This window comes from Myripristis murdjan, chromosome 12 (genome assembly GCF_902150065.1).
Source record: "Myripristis murdjan chromosome 12, fMyrMur1.1, whole genome shotgun sequence".
Classification (NCBI taxonomy): domain Eukaryota; kingdom Metazoa; phylum Chordata; class Actinopteri; order Holocentriformes; family Holocentridae; genus Myripristis; species Myripristis murdjan.
Genome location: NC_043991.1, coordinates 23,045,357 through 23,061,943, shown reverse-complemented (window position 1 = coordinate 23,061,943; position 16,587 = coordinate 23,045,357). Strand labels below are relative to the sequence as shown.

General features: G+C 39.7%; 1 protein-coding gene across 4 annotated transcripts in view; it reads left to right on the top strand.

Annotated features, from left to right (window-relative positions):
* gpsm1b (G protein signaling modulator 1b) overlaps positions 1-16,587 on the top strand; it is a 32,302-nt gene that overhangs the window by 9,340 nt on the left and 6,375 nt on the right. Inside the window, exons 1-11 of one of the 4 annotated variants that reach the window (XM_030064867.1) lie at positions 837-1,770; positions 3,956-4,177; positions 4,517-4,652; positions 5,732-5,874; positions 7,573-7,696; positions 7,918-8,033; positions 8,990-9,145; positions 9,258-9,366; positions 9,581-9,695; positions 12,150-12,220; positions 12,328-12,498. In XM_030064867.1, the coding sequence (XP_029920727.1) occupies positions 1,622-1,770; positions 3,956-4,177; positions 4,517-4,652; positions 5,732-5,874; positions 7,573-7,696; positions 7,918-8,033; positions 8,990-9,145; positions 9,258-9,366; positions 9,581-9,695; positions 12,150-12,220; positions 12,328-12,498 (1,512 nt within the window). In that variant the 5' untranslated portion in view covers positions 837-1,621. Of the gene's footprint in view, positions 1-836; positions 1,771-3,955; positions 4,178-4,516; positions 4,653-5,731; positions 5,875-7,572; positions 7,697-7,917; positions 8,034-8,989; positions 9,146-9,257; positions 9,367-9,580; positions 9,696-12,149; positions 12,221-12,327; positions 12,499-16,587 lie in introns of those variants that run through there. The other 3 variants (XM_030064866.1, XM_030064865.1, XM_030064868.1) reach the window with 3 other exon arrangements.

Here is a 16,587-nt window from a genome sequence, read left to right as displayed (position 1 = left end):
CAAAATTTTATATGATAAAAACTTTAAACAAAATTGATAGAGCAGTCATACTAAAACAGATCCCCTGATAGAAACACTACCTCTTCAAGGCTTGTGATCCAGGAGTTTACAAAAATGAGTGAGAAATGAGTGCCAAGGTCAGGCAATTTTCAGGTTATATCACAGAAGCTATGGTGCCCTCTGGCTATGATCCCAACAAGGAAAAATCAGAGCATATGGTGTTGGTGAAAGCTCATTGCATTGTGATCAACAGATAGAATTAGAGCTACGATCAAACACAGGCAAAATACAGAGGGACCCCTTTAGCCCTGGCATCTCCATTGTGGCATTAATTTGATCATGCATTAAATTCTCATAACATCGTGAAGATTGCCTTGATTTGAGTGTGCATGCAATGTCTTGAGGGTTTTGATTTTTTTTATTATTTGGAAATAATAAACCTAACTTGCATTATTATGCTCAGAGGCACATCTACTGTTCAATGAAGATGTGGTTTAAAATGAATGGAATTTTTCATTATTTGACTTACAAAATGCAACATTATATTTTTAAGTAAAACAGGAAAATGTGTGAGTAGACATGATTGAGTCCTTAACCAGTCATGTGTTATTTTTCAGTAAGTGAAAATACACAATATTTACATTTTATCTCCTCATGACGTATTTACCGCTATCTCCCCTGCTTCTTCTTTACTCACTGTTATAAAGAGTCTTTCCTGGTGGCTTAATAATGTTGCTGCCAAGGTCAGCAGATAGTTGGATTAGCCTGGACTGCTCACTGCACTGCGTGCTTTCCACCAAGGAGGAGCAGGTCACTGGATTAGCAATTGACCAGATGTCTCCTCTCTCTCTTTCTCAACTGGGACAATCGTTACGTTGAGAGGTATTGGTGTCACTCTGTCGTCACAGACTGTCCCCGTGCTGTCACTCAGGTTGTCTACTGCCCGACACTTACTCTTTGGCAGAGAGAGTATGGCTTTTCAGTGTATATGGAGAACAGTGGTTCCTGCACAAACGGATGAGGAGAGGTGGGAGAGCATCTAAAGGGAGACAGATAAAGCTGTAGTAGTAGAAGTGGCAGCTGACTATCAGTCTCCAACTTCTGACATTTCAACTTTTTACTCGAACAGGATCAGTTGAATTCTTACGACATAAACTCTATAGGGGACCTTTAGTGCAAATTGTTTTTTTGGTAAGAAACCGAGATGCAATTGGAACTATTCTTGTCTGGGATTTATTGACGGGCTTTTTTTTTTTTTTTTTTTTTGGAAGTTTCTGGAGGACTTTGAAGAGCAGATGTGTTTCTTGGCTGGCCTTGGACTGTGCGTAGAGCTTCCAGTTGGATTGTATCCAGGCTGGCTGCAACATTGCTGAAATTGTGCATCCTACAGGAATAATTCAGCAAACAACCAGGACTTGTGGATTGTTGCCTTCAAATAGACATTGTTTGGAAACTGAAAAAGAGAGACGGAGAGAAACTGGCTGCCTAGACATTTCATTTAAAATTTTCTCTGTTGATCTCAACATCGTTTTGATACAGCATTGTATTAGTATTAGTAAGCTGCATCTAGAGGGGTGATTATTCAAGTTTGGCATAGGTGGCCTTGTTAACTTTTAACATCATGGCTTCTGAGTCATGCCCTTTGACTGTTGCGGAGAGAGCCATGTGTAGACTCGTCCATCGTGGGCCACGACCCCAGGCCATGCTAAGGCCTTTACACCTGGAGCTACAGGTGTATGTGGACAAAACAAGAAGCAAGCAAAAACACAGGTACTGGTGGAAGGGCTCCTTTTCTGTCCTAGTTTGTCCACAACAGTTCTTTGGCAAGCAAAGTCCTGTAAAGCACACGACCTTGGCAAGCACATTTACTCTTTGGTGAGGACAAGTTGTGTAAATTTGAACAGCAGAACTGCTAATAATGAGGATGAAGCAATGTCTGGAAGGGAATTGTTTTGCATAACAACATTGGCAATATTTTCAGAATATTGCCAGTGCTGTGCATGTAGGGCGCTTCACCCAATGCGGCAGTCTACCCATTCTTAAAATATAACTCAGTACACTGAATACCTGCGATTTCAATTAGTGATCCAGATAGCATAAACTGTATGTATAAGATCATTACTCCCATAAATTACTAAAAGACCATATCATTCCTGTCAGATTCTGGAATATGCCTACTATACAACACATTTATTATCTATGATTTGCATAGAGCTCTTTTGCATAGTACTAAAATTTACAGATGATTTGGGCGTTTGCCTAAGTATTTATTGCCTGATTATTTGCCTGGTAAGTGTAACTTTTGTGGGTCACAAATAAGACATACGTTGATCCACATTGAAATCACTGAATCACTCTTGTAAAAACATCACTAGTCATTTGCTAGCAATAATATTCCCATTCAGACAGGTCCGACTCTGGCTGGAGAATATTTGCATGATGATTTGAACTGATAAGGGATGAGTTCAGCATCGTTACACTACTCGCTGCTTTTACTTCAATAAAGTCTTACTCAGACACAGCTACTGTAAATTACCAACACATTTTCAGATGACACCCTAATCCAGAGCGATATATGCTGAATGAAATAGTAAAATATGCTCAAATTCAACTGTTTAATACCACATATTACAGATGTAATATTCCTGTGTCCCTAGAATAATAATAATATATGGTAGAGGAGTGTGAGGTAGTGCAGTGAGAGTTAAGGAGAACAAGTAGCTTGAAAAGCAGGGTTTGAACATTACAAATACAGGATAAAACAATGGTAGAGGGATTGGACTTTATGAAACACAGGGCAGGGCAGGTGTTTCTTGTATGCGCCAGAAAAAAAAAAAAAAAAAATTGAAAACACATACTTGCATTAATCCATGCCTGATTGAAATATAATTCTTCACACCTGCTTTGCTGTACTTTCCTTGATGTCATTGGTAATACAGATTAGATTCAAGCGTAATCTTCACCAGCATGCTATCTGGACATTTGAATCTGGAAAAAATAGAGTGTTCGTTTATTTCTTCCAGGAATTATAAATGTGTGAATGTTGCATGTATAGTTTAAAAGAAAACAACAACAACCCTATCCCAGAGCTGTACAGTATCACTGAAATTGCCCTATATGGATTATTTTTAGTCCTGTACACAGCATATTATAGCATCTATTTGCTTCTCAAATGAAAAAAAACATGTCCATTGTATCATTTTATTGTGCTACCTCCTTTACAGTAAGGGTCTTGCTGTTGTAAGTAAACATCCTTTCCACACACCGCTAAGTCGGTTTCTCTGACCCAGCAGTTGCCATAGGAACCAAGGCATTGTCGAGGTGGCCAGACGACCACTCTGACTTGGCTCTTGCTAGTTATTTCTGGCACACATCCTCCATTATAATTCAGTAAAGCAAAGGAAGTCATAAACCCTGTTAAGAGTATCATATGTTGTTACAATACGTCTTCCAGTGCTAATTTGCTGATTTTAACATGGCCTATGAACAGTACTGGCCCACAAACATTTTTCCTTTTATTAATACCCACAGTTAGAATAATCTCAAATATCACTCAGATTTGTATACAGACCCAAGAGGCTGTGGAGGAACCACCTCAAAATGTATAGTATGTGCCAAGCACGTTTAAGAGCTCAGTATCATCAACTATTAAAGCAAGAGAGCTGTATTTTTTTATTATTCAGACTGTAAGAGCTTTGTGGAAAAACAGGCTGATATGTGCAAGTTTGAGCTAAAAGTGAAACACCTCTTTAAGGTGCTCATTTCAGAAAGATATGGTCTGACTCTGTTGCCAAGGCAACTGTCCATTGACATGGCTACAGACCTTGTTGCCATGGCAATATTGCCAATATATCCCACATTGTGCTAATAAAAGGATCTTACATTGCCACAGTAATAAATGTCCACATGACATTGTTTTCATCTTCCTCTCTACCTGTGTTTGTGTGTTCACCAGGATGGAAGCCTCTTGCCTGGAGTTGGCTTTGGAAGGAGAGAGGTTGTGCAAGGCTGGAGACTTTAAAGGGGGAACAGCGTTCTTTGAGGCGGCCGTGCAAGTAGGCACAGAAGACCTGAAGACCCTCAGTGCCATCTACAGCCAGCTTGGCAATGCCTACTTCTACCTGAAGGAGTATGGCAAAGCCCTGGAGTACCACAAACATGACCTCACTTTGGCCAGGTGAGGACAGTGCCTGTAATACTTACTATACGGTAAACGTTATAATGTTTTGTTGCATTCATTAAATTTAAGGCAGAGGTCCATGTCAGTGCTGTTTTTAGCTGTCTAAAGGCTTGTAAATCAAGTGCTTTTTAACATCCAGACATTACATTCCTGTAGCGTGAAGTGTTGTAATGTTTTGTTTTTTTAAACACCAGTACTGAAAGACCAGAGATTATGAAAATGTTTATTTTGTGGGTGCCATACTGAGGTTCATGAGTGTCAAAAAAAAAAAAAAAAAAAAAAAAAAAAAAACATTTTTGGGAGCTGCTACCAAAATGGATTTCTCTCCATTCTCAGGACAATAGGAGACAGAATTGGAGAAGGAAAAGCCAGCGGCAACCTTGGTAACACATTAAAGGTGTTGGGGCGCTATGACGAGGCTGTCGTCTGCTGCCAGAGACATTTGGATATCTCTCAAGAGCAGGGTGACAAGGTAACATGCACCTGCTTTATGGTACTCCTCTGAAAGCTGAAGTATGTCTAGAAATCTGCTGCCTATATGCTCACATGCTCGGAAAAAACATATTACAACTGTTCTTCAAAATGCTGTTCACAAAATCTTCAAATCTTCACTAGTTGATGGAGTTTACCCATAAAATCCTCAACCAGCTATCCTCCTCTAGACTGTTGAACTTGTTGCTCTGTATTATCAAACTACTCACCTCTGGGCTACCTTGTGTATAACCCTTTGGCTAACAAACATTTCACCCAGGCAAACTGGGAAAACACAGACTTTATCACAGGGTTCAATAATTCTGCTTTGGATTAGTTATCCCCAAATTGTCAGGATTATTCCCCAGAAAATGATTTAAAAAGAAAGTTACTGACTCTGTGGAAATGGTAAGAGGCCTTTTTGTCACGTATGTGTCGTCCTATCAAATAATTTCTCCTTCAGAGTGTTGCTAGGCAGTGCTGCGTGACATCCCTTGGACGTTTTGATCATGGCCAACGTGATATTTTATAGTACTGTAACATGAAGGAAGAAAAATGAAAAAGAAGAACATTTTGAAGCGATTTGGCTTGGTGGCTCAAAGGCTGTGGAGAAGCACCTAACGGTAGCTCAACTGAATGTCTGTCATGCAAACACAGGTTTTGTGTACCTTCAGACATGCAGGCCCTGGGCTAAAAAGAGCGCTGTGTTAATCATTAGCCACATAGGCCAAGAGTTAGCCATGGGTTAAAGGGCTGTGTGTGAAATGGGGTTAGGCTAAACGTTGAACAAGTGTACTGCGTGAAGAGCACGAGGTCCAAGCACCAAATTTCAGATGACAGAGCTTTCTCCGTCACCACCTCCACCCTCAGGAACTCCATACCCAATACTAATAAATTCATGCACACACATCTCTAGGTGCACTAGAGTCATATACATACACACAGATCCACATGCACACACTAGCATGGGGGGAAAAAAATTCTAAAAATGTTTATATGCTACAACCACACATTTCAACAGAGATATATTTCTGCATCTGTAATGTTTCTTTGGCATGTCCTATTATTGTCTGGCTGCAGGTAGGAGAGGCCAGAGCGCTATACAACATAGGGAATGTGTTCCACGCTAAGGGCAAGCAGCAGCTATGGGGTTGCACCCAGGAACCCGGGGACCTGCCTCCTGATGTCAGAGACACACTGCAAAGGGCTACCGGCTTTTATGAGTATGTATTCCTGACAATGTGTGGTGCAAATGTTTACAGACATGTGTACACCACACACAGACACACACACACACCAGCTGCCTAGAGTTACAGATGTGGGTCTGTGATTGGGCAGTGGCCATTTTCACACTCTAGACAGACAAAAGTCAGTTTTGGAAAGTGTGTAAGTAATGTTCTTCCATTACTCAACAACTTTCACAGCAACACAATTCCCTTGAGTGAGGCTTAAACTTAAACAGCAGGCAACAATACGATGCCCTCAGAAAGTTTTCAACCCATTTGACTTTTTCTGTATTTCATGCTGTATCCTAAATTTCAACTGGGTTAAACTGAGCTTTGTGACCAACAGACAAAGACTGTACTGAAATATCTAATTTAAATTACTCAAACCCCCAAGGCAATACTTTGGCTCAGAGGCACCTTTGGCAGTGATTGTCTTGGGGATTGTCTTTCATTTTTTACACATAAGCAACAGTTTGATCAAGATGGATGGGAAGCAACAGCTATCTGCAAATCCTTACATGGATTTTCAGTGACATTCAAGACTGGCAAGGATTTCCAGTGTGACATATAATGTGCTTTTGGAAAATAGATGGCTGTTCCAATGTATTTTTTCTCTTTTTTGTCTCTCCAATACAAATTCTCCTCAGGAGTTTGCTTTGAGTCCATTCATTGTTACCCTGTATCCTTACAAGTGTCCGAGGCCCTGCCACAAAAAAGTTGGCTGAAGTTTAATTTCTTCTCATTTGACCACAGAACTGTTTGCCCAGTGTTTTCATATTATAGTTTTGGGTTGGCAGTCTTCAAGCTTCTTTTATTTGTCATTTCAGTAATGACTTTCATCTGACCAATCTGACACAGATGCTGAATTTGTGAAGTGTCGCACTGATTGTTGTTCTTTTGGCAAGATCCTTATCGTTGACAAGAAAATCTAATGTTCTGAGTGTTCATTGGGTTCTTGGTCAGCTATTCTTGAAATTATGCTAAAATCATCACCAGATCCCATAATTCTGTCTTTTCTGTCTGGATTCTACAGACTGAGAAAATGCAAATGAAGCTAAATACTTTCTGACACTGGAATTGTACTGGGTGTCTCTGGGGTGGGACTGTGTGGAACTGTTTAAATGTGAAACTGGGTGGGGCTGAAAAATGTCCTGTTGTCTTTCTTTGGTTAAATAAAGGTTACAAAAGCCCATAATAATAGCTCATCACACAGGGCTATTTTCAAGGCCCTATTAAAGCCAATCACTGTGAGCTGCAAACTTGTTAACATGTGATGTGAGGTGAAACTGCTAAAGCTGATACATAAGAGGCTTGTCTCTACAGTACATATCAGAGTGTGATTTGAAGTGTACCCATCTTTAGAGAAGATGGCAATAAGAAGTACACAAAACCACAGTGGAAACACAGGGAGCCTCATTGTTTGGTATGACAACTGTGACATGGAGTTATGACTCAGTTCGGTATGCTTTCCTGTCTCAGGTCACCTATCTAAATGTCTGTATGTGTTATTTGTGAGGAAAAAACAATCCATAGGACTTAATCAGACACTGACAAAGCAGTAGGCTATAGTAATGCATAGCGTAGTCCTTTAATGTACAAATTAAATAAGGTTTATATATCATTTTGCAACTGTATTGTAACTTCATTTATTAATTGTTAGGTAGTCTTAATTACTGTATCTGCTAATCTCTGCAGGATGAATTTGTGTTTGGTCAAAGAACTTGGTGACCGAGCTGCCCAGGGGAGAGCCTTTGGTAACCTAGGCAACACCCACTATTTGCTGGGAAACTTTGTTGAAGCAATCAAGTTCCACCGTCAGGTGAGAAATCCAAGGCGGTTTTACCAGTGTAATGATAATACATAGATGCCAAGTACACGTGATGATTTAAGTCATTTGGCTGAATTGGCTGGATTTGGTTGCATGAAGAGACAAAGTGAAGATTAATTTCTGGAATGAAGATGTCTTCCATTTCTCCATGACCCTTCAGAGAATGTTGTGGGTTTCTGCATGAGCTGACATTGATGTTTTGTCATTCACAGCGATTGTCTATTGCCAAAGAATTTGGTGACAAAGCAGCAGAGCGGCGAGCCTACAGTAACCTTGGCAATGCTCTGATATTCCTAGGCCAGTTCAACACAGCCACGGAGTACTACAGGTGAGGAGAGAGGACACTCTGCCATCTTGTGGAGAAGAGGAGGAAAACCAAGTTCTTTTTTTTTTTCAAGAGAGAAAGTGCGACTGAGGCCAGATATTACAAATCAGATTTAGTTCATGCATGTGATGAAAATCTATAATTCAGCAACACTGTCTTTCGATAGTCCAACAGAGTGTCAATTGATATAGAAGTCAAATATCAACAAGAGGTCAGGAGAATGTCCACAGCCATAAATTACATTTCAACAACATATTGACATATCTATTGACATTCTGTTGTATGTTTTTCTGAATTTTAACAAACATGTTGGCCTAGTTAACATTATTGCTGGACTCCTGCTGTGTTTTTTATGAAACCCACCAGAGTTATGATTAAGATACACCCAGTGAGGGCTTGAGTTTGAGTGAGGGCGTACTTGGATACACCCACTTGGTTGAAGTTGGTGTTGGTGATTGTGTGTCAAGCTTGTTTTAGTGAATAGGCAACAGGCCAGCAAATTTTATGACCAATCACAAGATAGGCCCCTCTTTCCCAGGACTCTGGTGGGATCCATAATAATGCTTTACAGACATGTTGTAGAAATTCAATTTATGGCCTATTGATATTCTACTGAACTTGTAGATATTACTTACTTACTTTTTGATATTCAAGTTATATCACCCGATTAAGGAAAGTGTTACCCAAACTTCTGACAAGACTGAAAACCTATGATTACATATGATTGTGTTTTTTTTTTTTTTTTTTTTTTTAAGGAATATTGTTGTCATATTATTCTTTACCTATCCCATTGTTGTGTCTCCATCTTCATCCACATTATTATTATATGAAACCTCCTTTTTGTTTTATCTCCAACCTTATTCTTCGCTAAATTCCCTTGTCGTTCACTTTCTCTGCCATCCTCTTCACCCCCACACTGCTACACTCATAACATGTTCCCTTTGTCCTCCCATCAATAGGAAAACCCTGCAGCTATCTAGGCAGCTGAGGGACCAGGTGATGGAAGCTCAGGCCTGTTACAGCCTGGGAAACACCTACACTCTTTTACAGCAGTATGAAAGGGCCATAGACTACCACCTCAAACACCTGTTCATAGCCCAGGAGCTTACTGACAGGTAGAATGAGCATGAACATACATAATGCATACATACACATACACAAATATACATACATGTAGTCAGTAATCATAGGTTTTTTTTGTGCGTGTGGGTGGTTATGTGTCAACAGGGTTGGAGAGGGCCGTGCCTGCTGGAGCCTGGGAAATGCTTATGTGTCTTTAGGGAACCACAGACAAGCTCTCCACTATGCCCGAAAGCACCTGGCCATTTCCAAAGAGGTGATACATTTTCACAAACACTGCAATTCTTTGGTCAAAATAAATAAATAAATAAATAAATGCACCATTGGGAAAGTTTTAGTGTGGGCACCGCAGTTTTTCTCACACTGTCTCTTCTCTTTTCTCCTTTGCCCTCAATGTCTATTTCTCCTGTCTCTGCACATGCCTGTCTGGCGCTGTCTCTGTTTCTGTTGTCTCTGTCTCTGTCCATCAGATTGGAGACAGAAATGGAGAACTGACAGCCAGAATGAATGTGGAGCAGCTGATGGAGGCTCTGGGGGTCAGCGAGAGTGACCTTTCACCCTGCGGTTCAGAGTTTGAGATGCAAGGTGAGAAGACAAGATTTCTCTAACCGCCTGTCCTTGACTTTGTATGGTCATCTTAGGCTGCAAGTGGGGCTCACACAGTGAACGAGGGCGTGTGTGCTGTCACACAGTATGACGGCCATTTCTGTGTATTTCTCTGACCGGTAGGCATCCTAAGTCTTCAAACTATACATTTTGCGTATACTGTCCTGTCACTTGCACACACACACACACACTCACACACACACAGACTCAGAGTTGGACTCGGCTGTTGCCTTTCCCTCACATCATGGCCAAAAGTGACCTTAAGCATCAGTCTGCTTAGTCTCCACTCTGGTTTTAACACAATCGCATAATTTTCATATCATCTTCAAACTTATAGTTTACTGAATAATGAGATGTTTAAAAAACAAAACCTTTAATATCATGTGAGTATCATGTAAATGCAAACATGAAATGAGAAATGTAAACATGAACATCATTACAACAGTCCAAGCAGACCTACATCTCCATCTGATCTCTAACTAATAACTAACAACATCTTAAAGAAGTTATTTGTACCAATTACATTATGATCTACAAGGACTTCCCAAGAACCACCCAGCTGCATTTTTTTTTTTATTCCAAAGGGCACTATACTAGCTCTAAAGAGGCACTGCAGCATATTCCACTCTTTAAGATAGTTTTGGGTCATTTGTGCAAGAGATATATGGATTTTTACCAGCTTGTGTGTTTTTTCTGTGGAAAAGCTAAATAAATAAATATATGAAGTCATCTTCTCCAAACATTCTACACAATATGCGATCAACTTAAAGAAAATGACTATTAATTGAATTTTTATTTAATTCATAGTCATTCATAATTCATAGTCATTTTCTAACAAACTATGATTATGTTATATTTAAGTGTGATTTATAGATTACAGTATATCAGCTGATAATGCACATCTCATTCTCTCAAGAGCCACAGTTAGTCATAACTAATTGGTGAAAATTATGTGTTCAAATATCAGATCAATAGTAACAATAACAATTTCAGTGTCATTCCATTTGCAATATTCAGTGAGTGCTTTCACAATCAATGAGACATGCATATGCATATGACATGCATGAAAAATTCTGATTGCGATTCTGTGGGTGTGTGCGCGCATGTGTGTGTGTGTGTGTGTGTGTGTGTGTGTGTGTGTGTGAATGTTTATTTGACACAGAGATGTGTCTGTGTGGAGCGGACCCACACTGTGCAAACTGCGGTCAGGTGAAACTGACTTGGCACTTTACTCCCACTCCCATCTCTAAGAAGAAAAAAGGACTATTGGCTATTGATCTGACATTAAGTTGAAACCATTTTCAGCTACAGTTGATCTATATATTTATTTTCTTTACAACAAATAGAGAGTAAATACAATAGCCTATAACTTTTGCCCCTGACACATAAACATGTCCGGGTCCAGCCATGAGCAAATGCACACAAGTTGGTCAAATTAAGTGTGAAACTACTGCAGCTAAAGGGCAGACAGACATAACACAGATGAAACATTTAAAAAAATATATGGAACTGAGGCTAAATTTGGGTGAAATCATGGGGTGTGTATCAAGTAACCCGAGACAATCCGATCTAAGAGATGGTCACTTTCTCTCGTCAGTCCATTTATGTAACAAATACAACAGTAATGTGCGAACACAGTTTATCATTACTAAAATAACTCAGCTGTACTGTCTCAGCAGGCTATATCTAAGAAGCCTCAGGTCTAAATAGACGATTTATTGCTGTTTATTTAGATCTATACAAAGAGGTGCTTTTTCCAGTTTTGAGAAAGGATGATGAAGGTTAGCTTTCATTGGCTATTTTTAGAGTCAAGTGAAGTTTATTTGTAGTGTATAGCATATTTCATACGACAGGTGTAGATTGACTGTGCCTCAAGATAAAAAGCAAAAAATAGGCAAAGATGATACAAGTCAAAACATATAAAATAAGAAGCTGTCAGTAAAAATGTATAGACGTTATGACATATAGATACAGTATATTTTCCCCTCAAATGCCCCACTAAATCACATGAATGGGAGTGCACCACATGCATATAACCCAGCACAGAGGGGCTGTGTAATCTTGTCTTAGCCCTCACATAAGGCTGTTGTGTGATGATTGTTTCCATGAACCCTCCTCCAGGCAGAAACTCACACCCATGTCCTACATTTCCCTCATGGGTGAAGAGCTGGCAAAGAGACCATTATTCAGATTGTTTGTCTGGTTGTCTGCCCAAAACCTCTTACAGTATCCTCACCAAACATCATGAGACCCCTACTGACATGACAGGCTGTTGTCCTCAAAGTCCTAAAAGGAGAGCTTGCATGCTTGAATTTGTTTCATATGTAGGTTTCAGGCTAAAATGTGTGAAAGAATAATCTAGGTGTTCACAAAGTTGTGGGAAATGAGTTTTTAATATCCTGTAATATGTTTCTTGTTTTTGTTTGTTCATAGGAGCAAGACCGAAATTCACCAAGAGAAACAGTATGGACAGTGTAGAATTGTGCAAGTACTCCTCAGATAAGGTAATTTTACTTCCTTCAGTATGACACCCCAAGGGAAAATGTATCTTCTAAATGCAACCTTCCCCCAGATAAAAAGTCCAATCTAACAATATGCACTTTTACTGCAGAATGGAGACAGCCAAGACTTGGAAAGTATATCCAGGAGATCCAAAAGTCAGCTGTCACAGCCGGGTAAGAGGAAAGGCTACCCTGACAGTCAGTCATCAGATGAGAGGCAGTGGTTGGACTCTCCCATCGACACCGATGACATCACTGTGCAAGTCCCGCCTCCAGTGCCAGTGAGTGGCAATAGTTTTACTACCCTATTAACCCCTTCCTGCAACCCTTTAACTATTGTGTTAATTATGGGGAATCAAGTCTGGCTTCTTTCTATCAGCCTAAAGATTTGACAAAAAAGCAGCCTCAAAAAATCATTTAACTTTCCTTTAAATGTGCATTTTTAAAAAATCGTTTCCTATTTATTTATTTCTTTAACTATTAATTTATTCTAGTCACAGTTTTATCTTCTTAGTGCACATTATTAATCTTCTTAATTTTCTGTCTCCTAACAATTAAAAAAAAAAAAAAAAAAACTTAATATCAGTGTTTCTACTAATACTATTAATATTCACAATGGTGTTTATATATTCTTCCACATCATGCACTCCTGCATTCTTAACATAACAAATGGCCAGTTACCAATAACACAGATATTGCAACTCAACTTTTCATTAACCAAATAAAGTAGAATGTTTTCAGAACTGGTTCAGCTGATAAGCGGCTAAAAGACTTTAAATGTTAGTATTTTACTGACCTTTGCTGAGAATAGCAATAATGTCTGGGTGCCCTATAGTTGCATAAGCTCCATGTTAAATATCATCCTTCCTCCAGGATATTAAAGCATTAAACCAAATTAAATTACCCTCAGACTCTAGCCTACATTCTTGCTGCATTTTAGAGACGCCGTCTTATTTCTATATTCAGCCAATGAGGGCCCGTGTGACACAAGATGTTAATGAGTTTAACAACAGTTCAGGTGGCCAGGAAGCAAGTCTTCATTAACAGCATTGAGGGGATCTGAGATTCTGATTGTTGAATTCAGTTACATAGATTAATAATTAGACAAGTGACTTATTATAATTTTTTTAATCTCTTAAATCCCTAGTCCAAATTGTGTTCAGGGCCTCTGAGAAAAAGGTAACATTGGTAAAAATCAGATCTCTGGCACATTGCTATGGATTGTCCATAAGTGCTTATGGGTCACATAATGTAATTGATCAGTAGGCACCATGGGTTGAAACGCCCAGAGAAATCAGCATGGTCCCATATTACATGTGATGCAGGGGCCGGAGCAGAGGAACATAGATTGGTTTTGTGAAGTTTAATTGTGCATCACGGAGAAGACTGAAACCATCAGTTTACGTAGGCAACAGACATCATGTCGCCGGGATGGGATGGTGCAGGCATTTGGTAGAACACAATAAAGAAAACAACCCTTGATACAACTATCCCCAGTCCCATGTGTGAATCTTCCAGTGTCACAAGGTTAACTGTAGGGCACTGACGTTGGTGGAAGTTATTTTATGGCCATGACTAAATAGTAAATTAGCAACTGTGGTTAGCAAGGGCACAGGCATATCTGTCCAACCCCCATATCTGTTTGTTACACTGACTATGAGTATAGCCAGTTCTGTTTGTCCAATAATTGGACAGATGGATGACACCTCATATGACACCGTGCACCAGAAATTTTCCATTCATCAATAATGCTCTATTGAGCTGGAACTAGATTCTTAACAGCATGGAAATGTGAAAATTTTGTCCAGCGTCACCTAGGTAAATTGCTGTGACTTGCTCTGATGTGGTCCTAAAGGCACCCGGTCATGTGTTTTGTTTTGGACAATGTTAACTGTTGTAATCAGCAGGTTGCCATGCTAAATTACAGAGGTGGTCATTGGATTATATTTAGAATACATCACAAGAGGATGGAAAAAGTATTCAAGCCAAATAGCTGGAAAAAAACTTGTTGGGATTAAAGCATATCTTTTTCATATCTTCACTATTAAAGGAATACTTAAACATACTGGGCGAAAAACCCGATTTATTCTTCCACTTTGATTGAGCCAGGCTAATGACTCCCATAGACCTCAAGTCTTTATGCTAAGCTAACATGAAATACTACACAAAGGAACTGAATCAATGGACCCATAGAGATGAAAATGGACAATTTGCCAAGAGTGAAAGCTTTTGTCTCTATTCATATTTCTTTTCATATTATTAAAGGCAGAAATGCCGGTAATAATCATGCAAGTACATTTTTTTCTGTCCTACATTTGTCTTTTATACTGATTCTCTCACACACTCGCACCCTCCCTCTCTCTGCCTCTTTCACACACACACAAGCTTCTCGCTCACTCGTCATCATACTTTCCCCTCTCACGTGTTCTGCCCCGGTGGCCTACTTGAGTAATTGGACAATACACCGAGCGAAGTGAGGAGATCCAGACAGAGACCAAAGGGTCAAGGAGAAAGGACAGACTGTGATAAGTCAGAGCTGCTTAGCACATAGAGAGCAACTAAATGACAATCACCGGGATCTTTGCATGATGCAGACTAGGACTACAAGCATGCTGAATGTCCTGTGGTGAATTCATTTGGTAAGAAAATGAATTATTATTTTTTTAATATCTGTGTGTCAGTGTAGCCCTGGATTATTCCTGGAGTATAGGACTAACTGCGATTTCATGAGGCTCTTTGAATAGTTGAATGTGGACATTAATTGCTCTTGTCATTTGCTACTAGCTGAGGATCTGTGCTGAGTGCCCATGATGGCATGCAAGCTACTCATAACTGCACCCCTGCACCCCCTCTTTCCCCTCCTTTTCTCCTCTCCTCCCCTTTGTCCCCCTAGCCCTTCTCTCTACTGACAATCTGACCTTGATCAGAGAGCCACCACCCCCACACCCCGCCACCCCTTGCTTCCCATAATGAGTTGTTTTCCCACAGTGGGAGAACAAGCTACAGCTGGGACAAAGATGGCCTGCAGAAGAGACACAAAATGAGAGAGAGAGACTGAGACAGAATGAGATAAAGAAAGAAAGGAAGAAAGGAGGAAAGAAAGGAAGGAAGAAAGAAAGAAAGAAAGAAAGAAAGAAAGAAAGAAAGAAAGAAAGAAAGAAAGAAAGAAAGATGGTGAAAATGACAGAGAGGGGATGGTAGGGTTTGGAGCACGGCTAAAATAGAGGGATACAGTAGGAGAGGAAAGGAGAGGCACGGTGCTAAAGCAGGGGAGAGAGCGGTGGGTGACAGTGGGGGAGAGCGGAGTGTGAGTCAGGCATGTGGACAGAAACAAGAAAGGACAGAGCTCAGAGGGAAACGGGAGATAGAAAAAAAGAGAGAGGGAGGAAGAAGAGGTGCCTGTGGTAAGATGCTTCATTTAGTCTTTGATTGGCAGTATGATTAAAAACAACACTATCTCCTCCTTTTAGTTTTTGAGCTGCCTCACTCACTCACTCTTCCACAGAGTTGTGTTTAGTTTTATGATGAACAGTAAAACTGATGTTTTGTTTGTAGTACAGTTTGAATTTTCCAATAAAAAATGCTCCAGTATAAAGTTCTCTCTGAGACTGGAAGACTAAAGTCAACTGTTTTTGCTGATTTACTTCACAGTCACGTTGTGTTTGCATCCAGGAGATAGTGTTAAACAAACTGTCTTGCTCCTGTTTTAGTTGCAGCAAGGAATAGTGTTTATAATGAGTGTCAGCAGGCGTATTATTACTGGGCCATGTTCAGAGGCTATAATCCCCTGAACTGCACTATAATGGTGATATAATGGGGACCCCATCAGCTTCCATTAATCTGTGATGTTTCCTTTGGCTCTTCCTCTTTGATAAATTGCCCAGTCTTACATTCGCCCGCGCTGGAATTTTGTTGTTGATCAGAAGGAATCACATGCTGCTTTTTTAGTATAGTGAATGTTGTTGTTTTCTCCTGAAGATGGAAATGTCTTGCGGACTGAGAGCAGAGAATGCTGTTTAGGATGTAAGTTGACGGTTTTAATGTGTGTTGGCAGCAAGACTCAAAATATTCCTAATTTATCTTTTTTTGGTTTTGAACTGAATTTTAAAGGGTTTGATGCCCAATACAATACAAATCGCTGTATTGAGGCTTGTTCCCTACTAACCTAATTGTTATTTTTTTGTATTTATTTTGTTTATACAGTTTAAAGTTACAGGGATAGTGCATATTAATAGATGTTTCTGTAAATGTGCCAATTTAGCTATCTTGGCTGCAGTCCCTGTAGTCAAGGAGTATTAATGCTTATCTATTAGTGACTATATGGAATGAAACCTGCATATATGGAATGAAAATCTGAATACTGAATATGA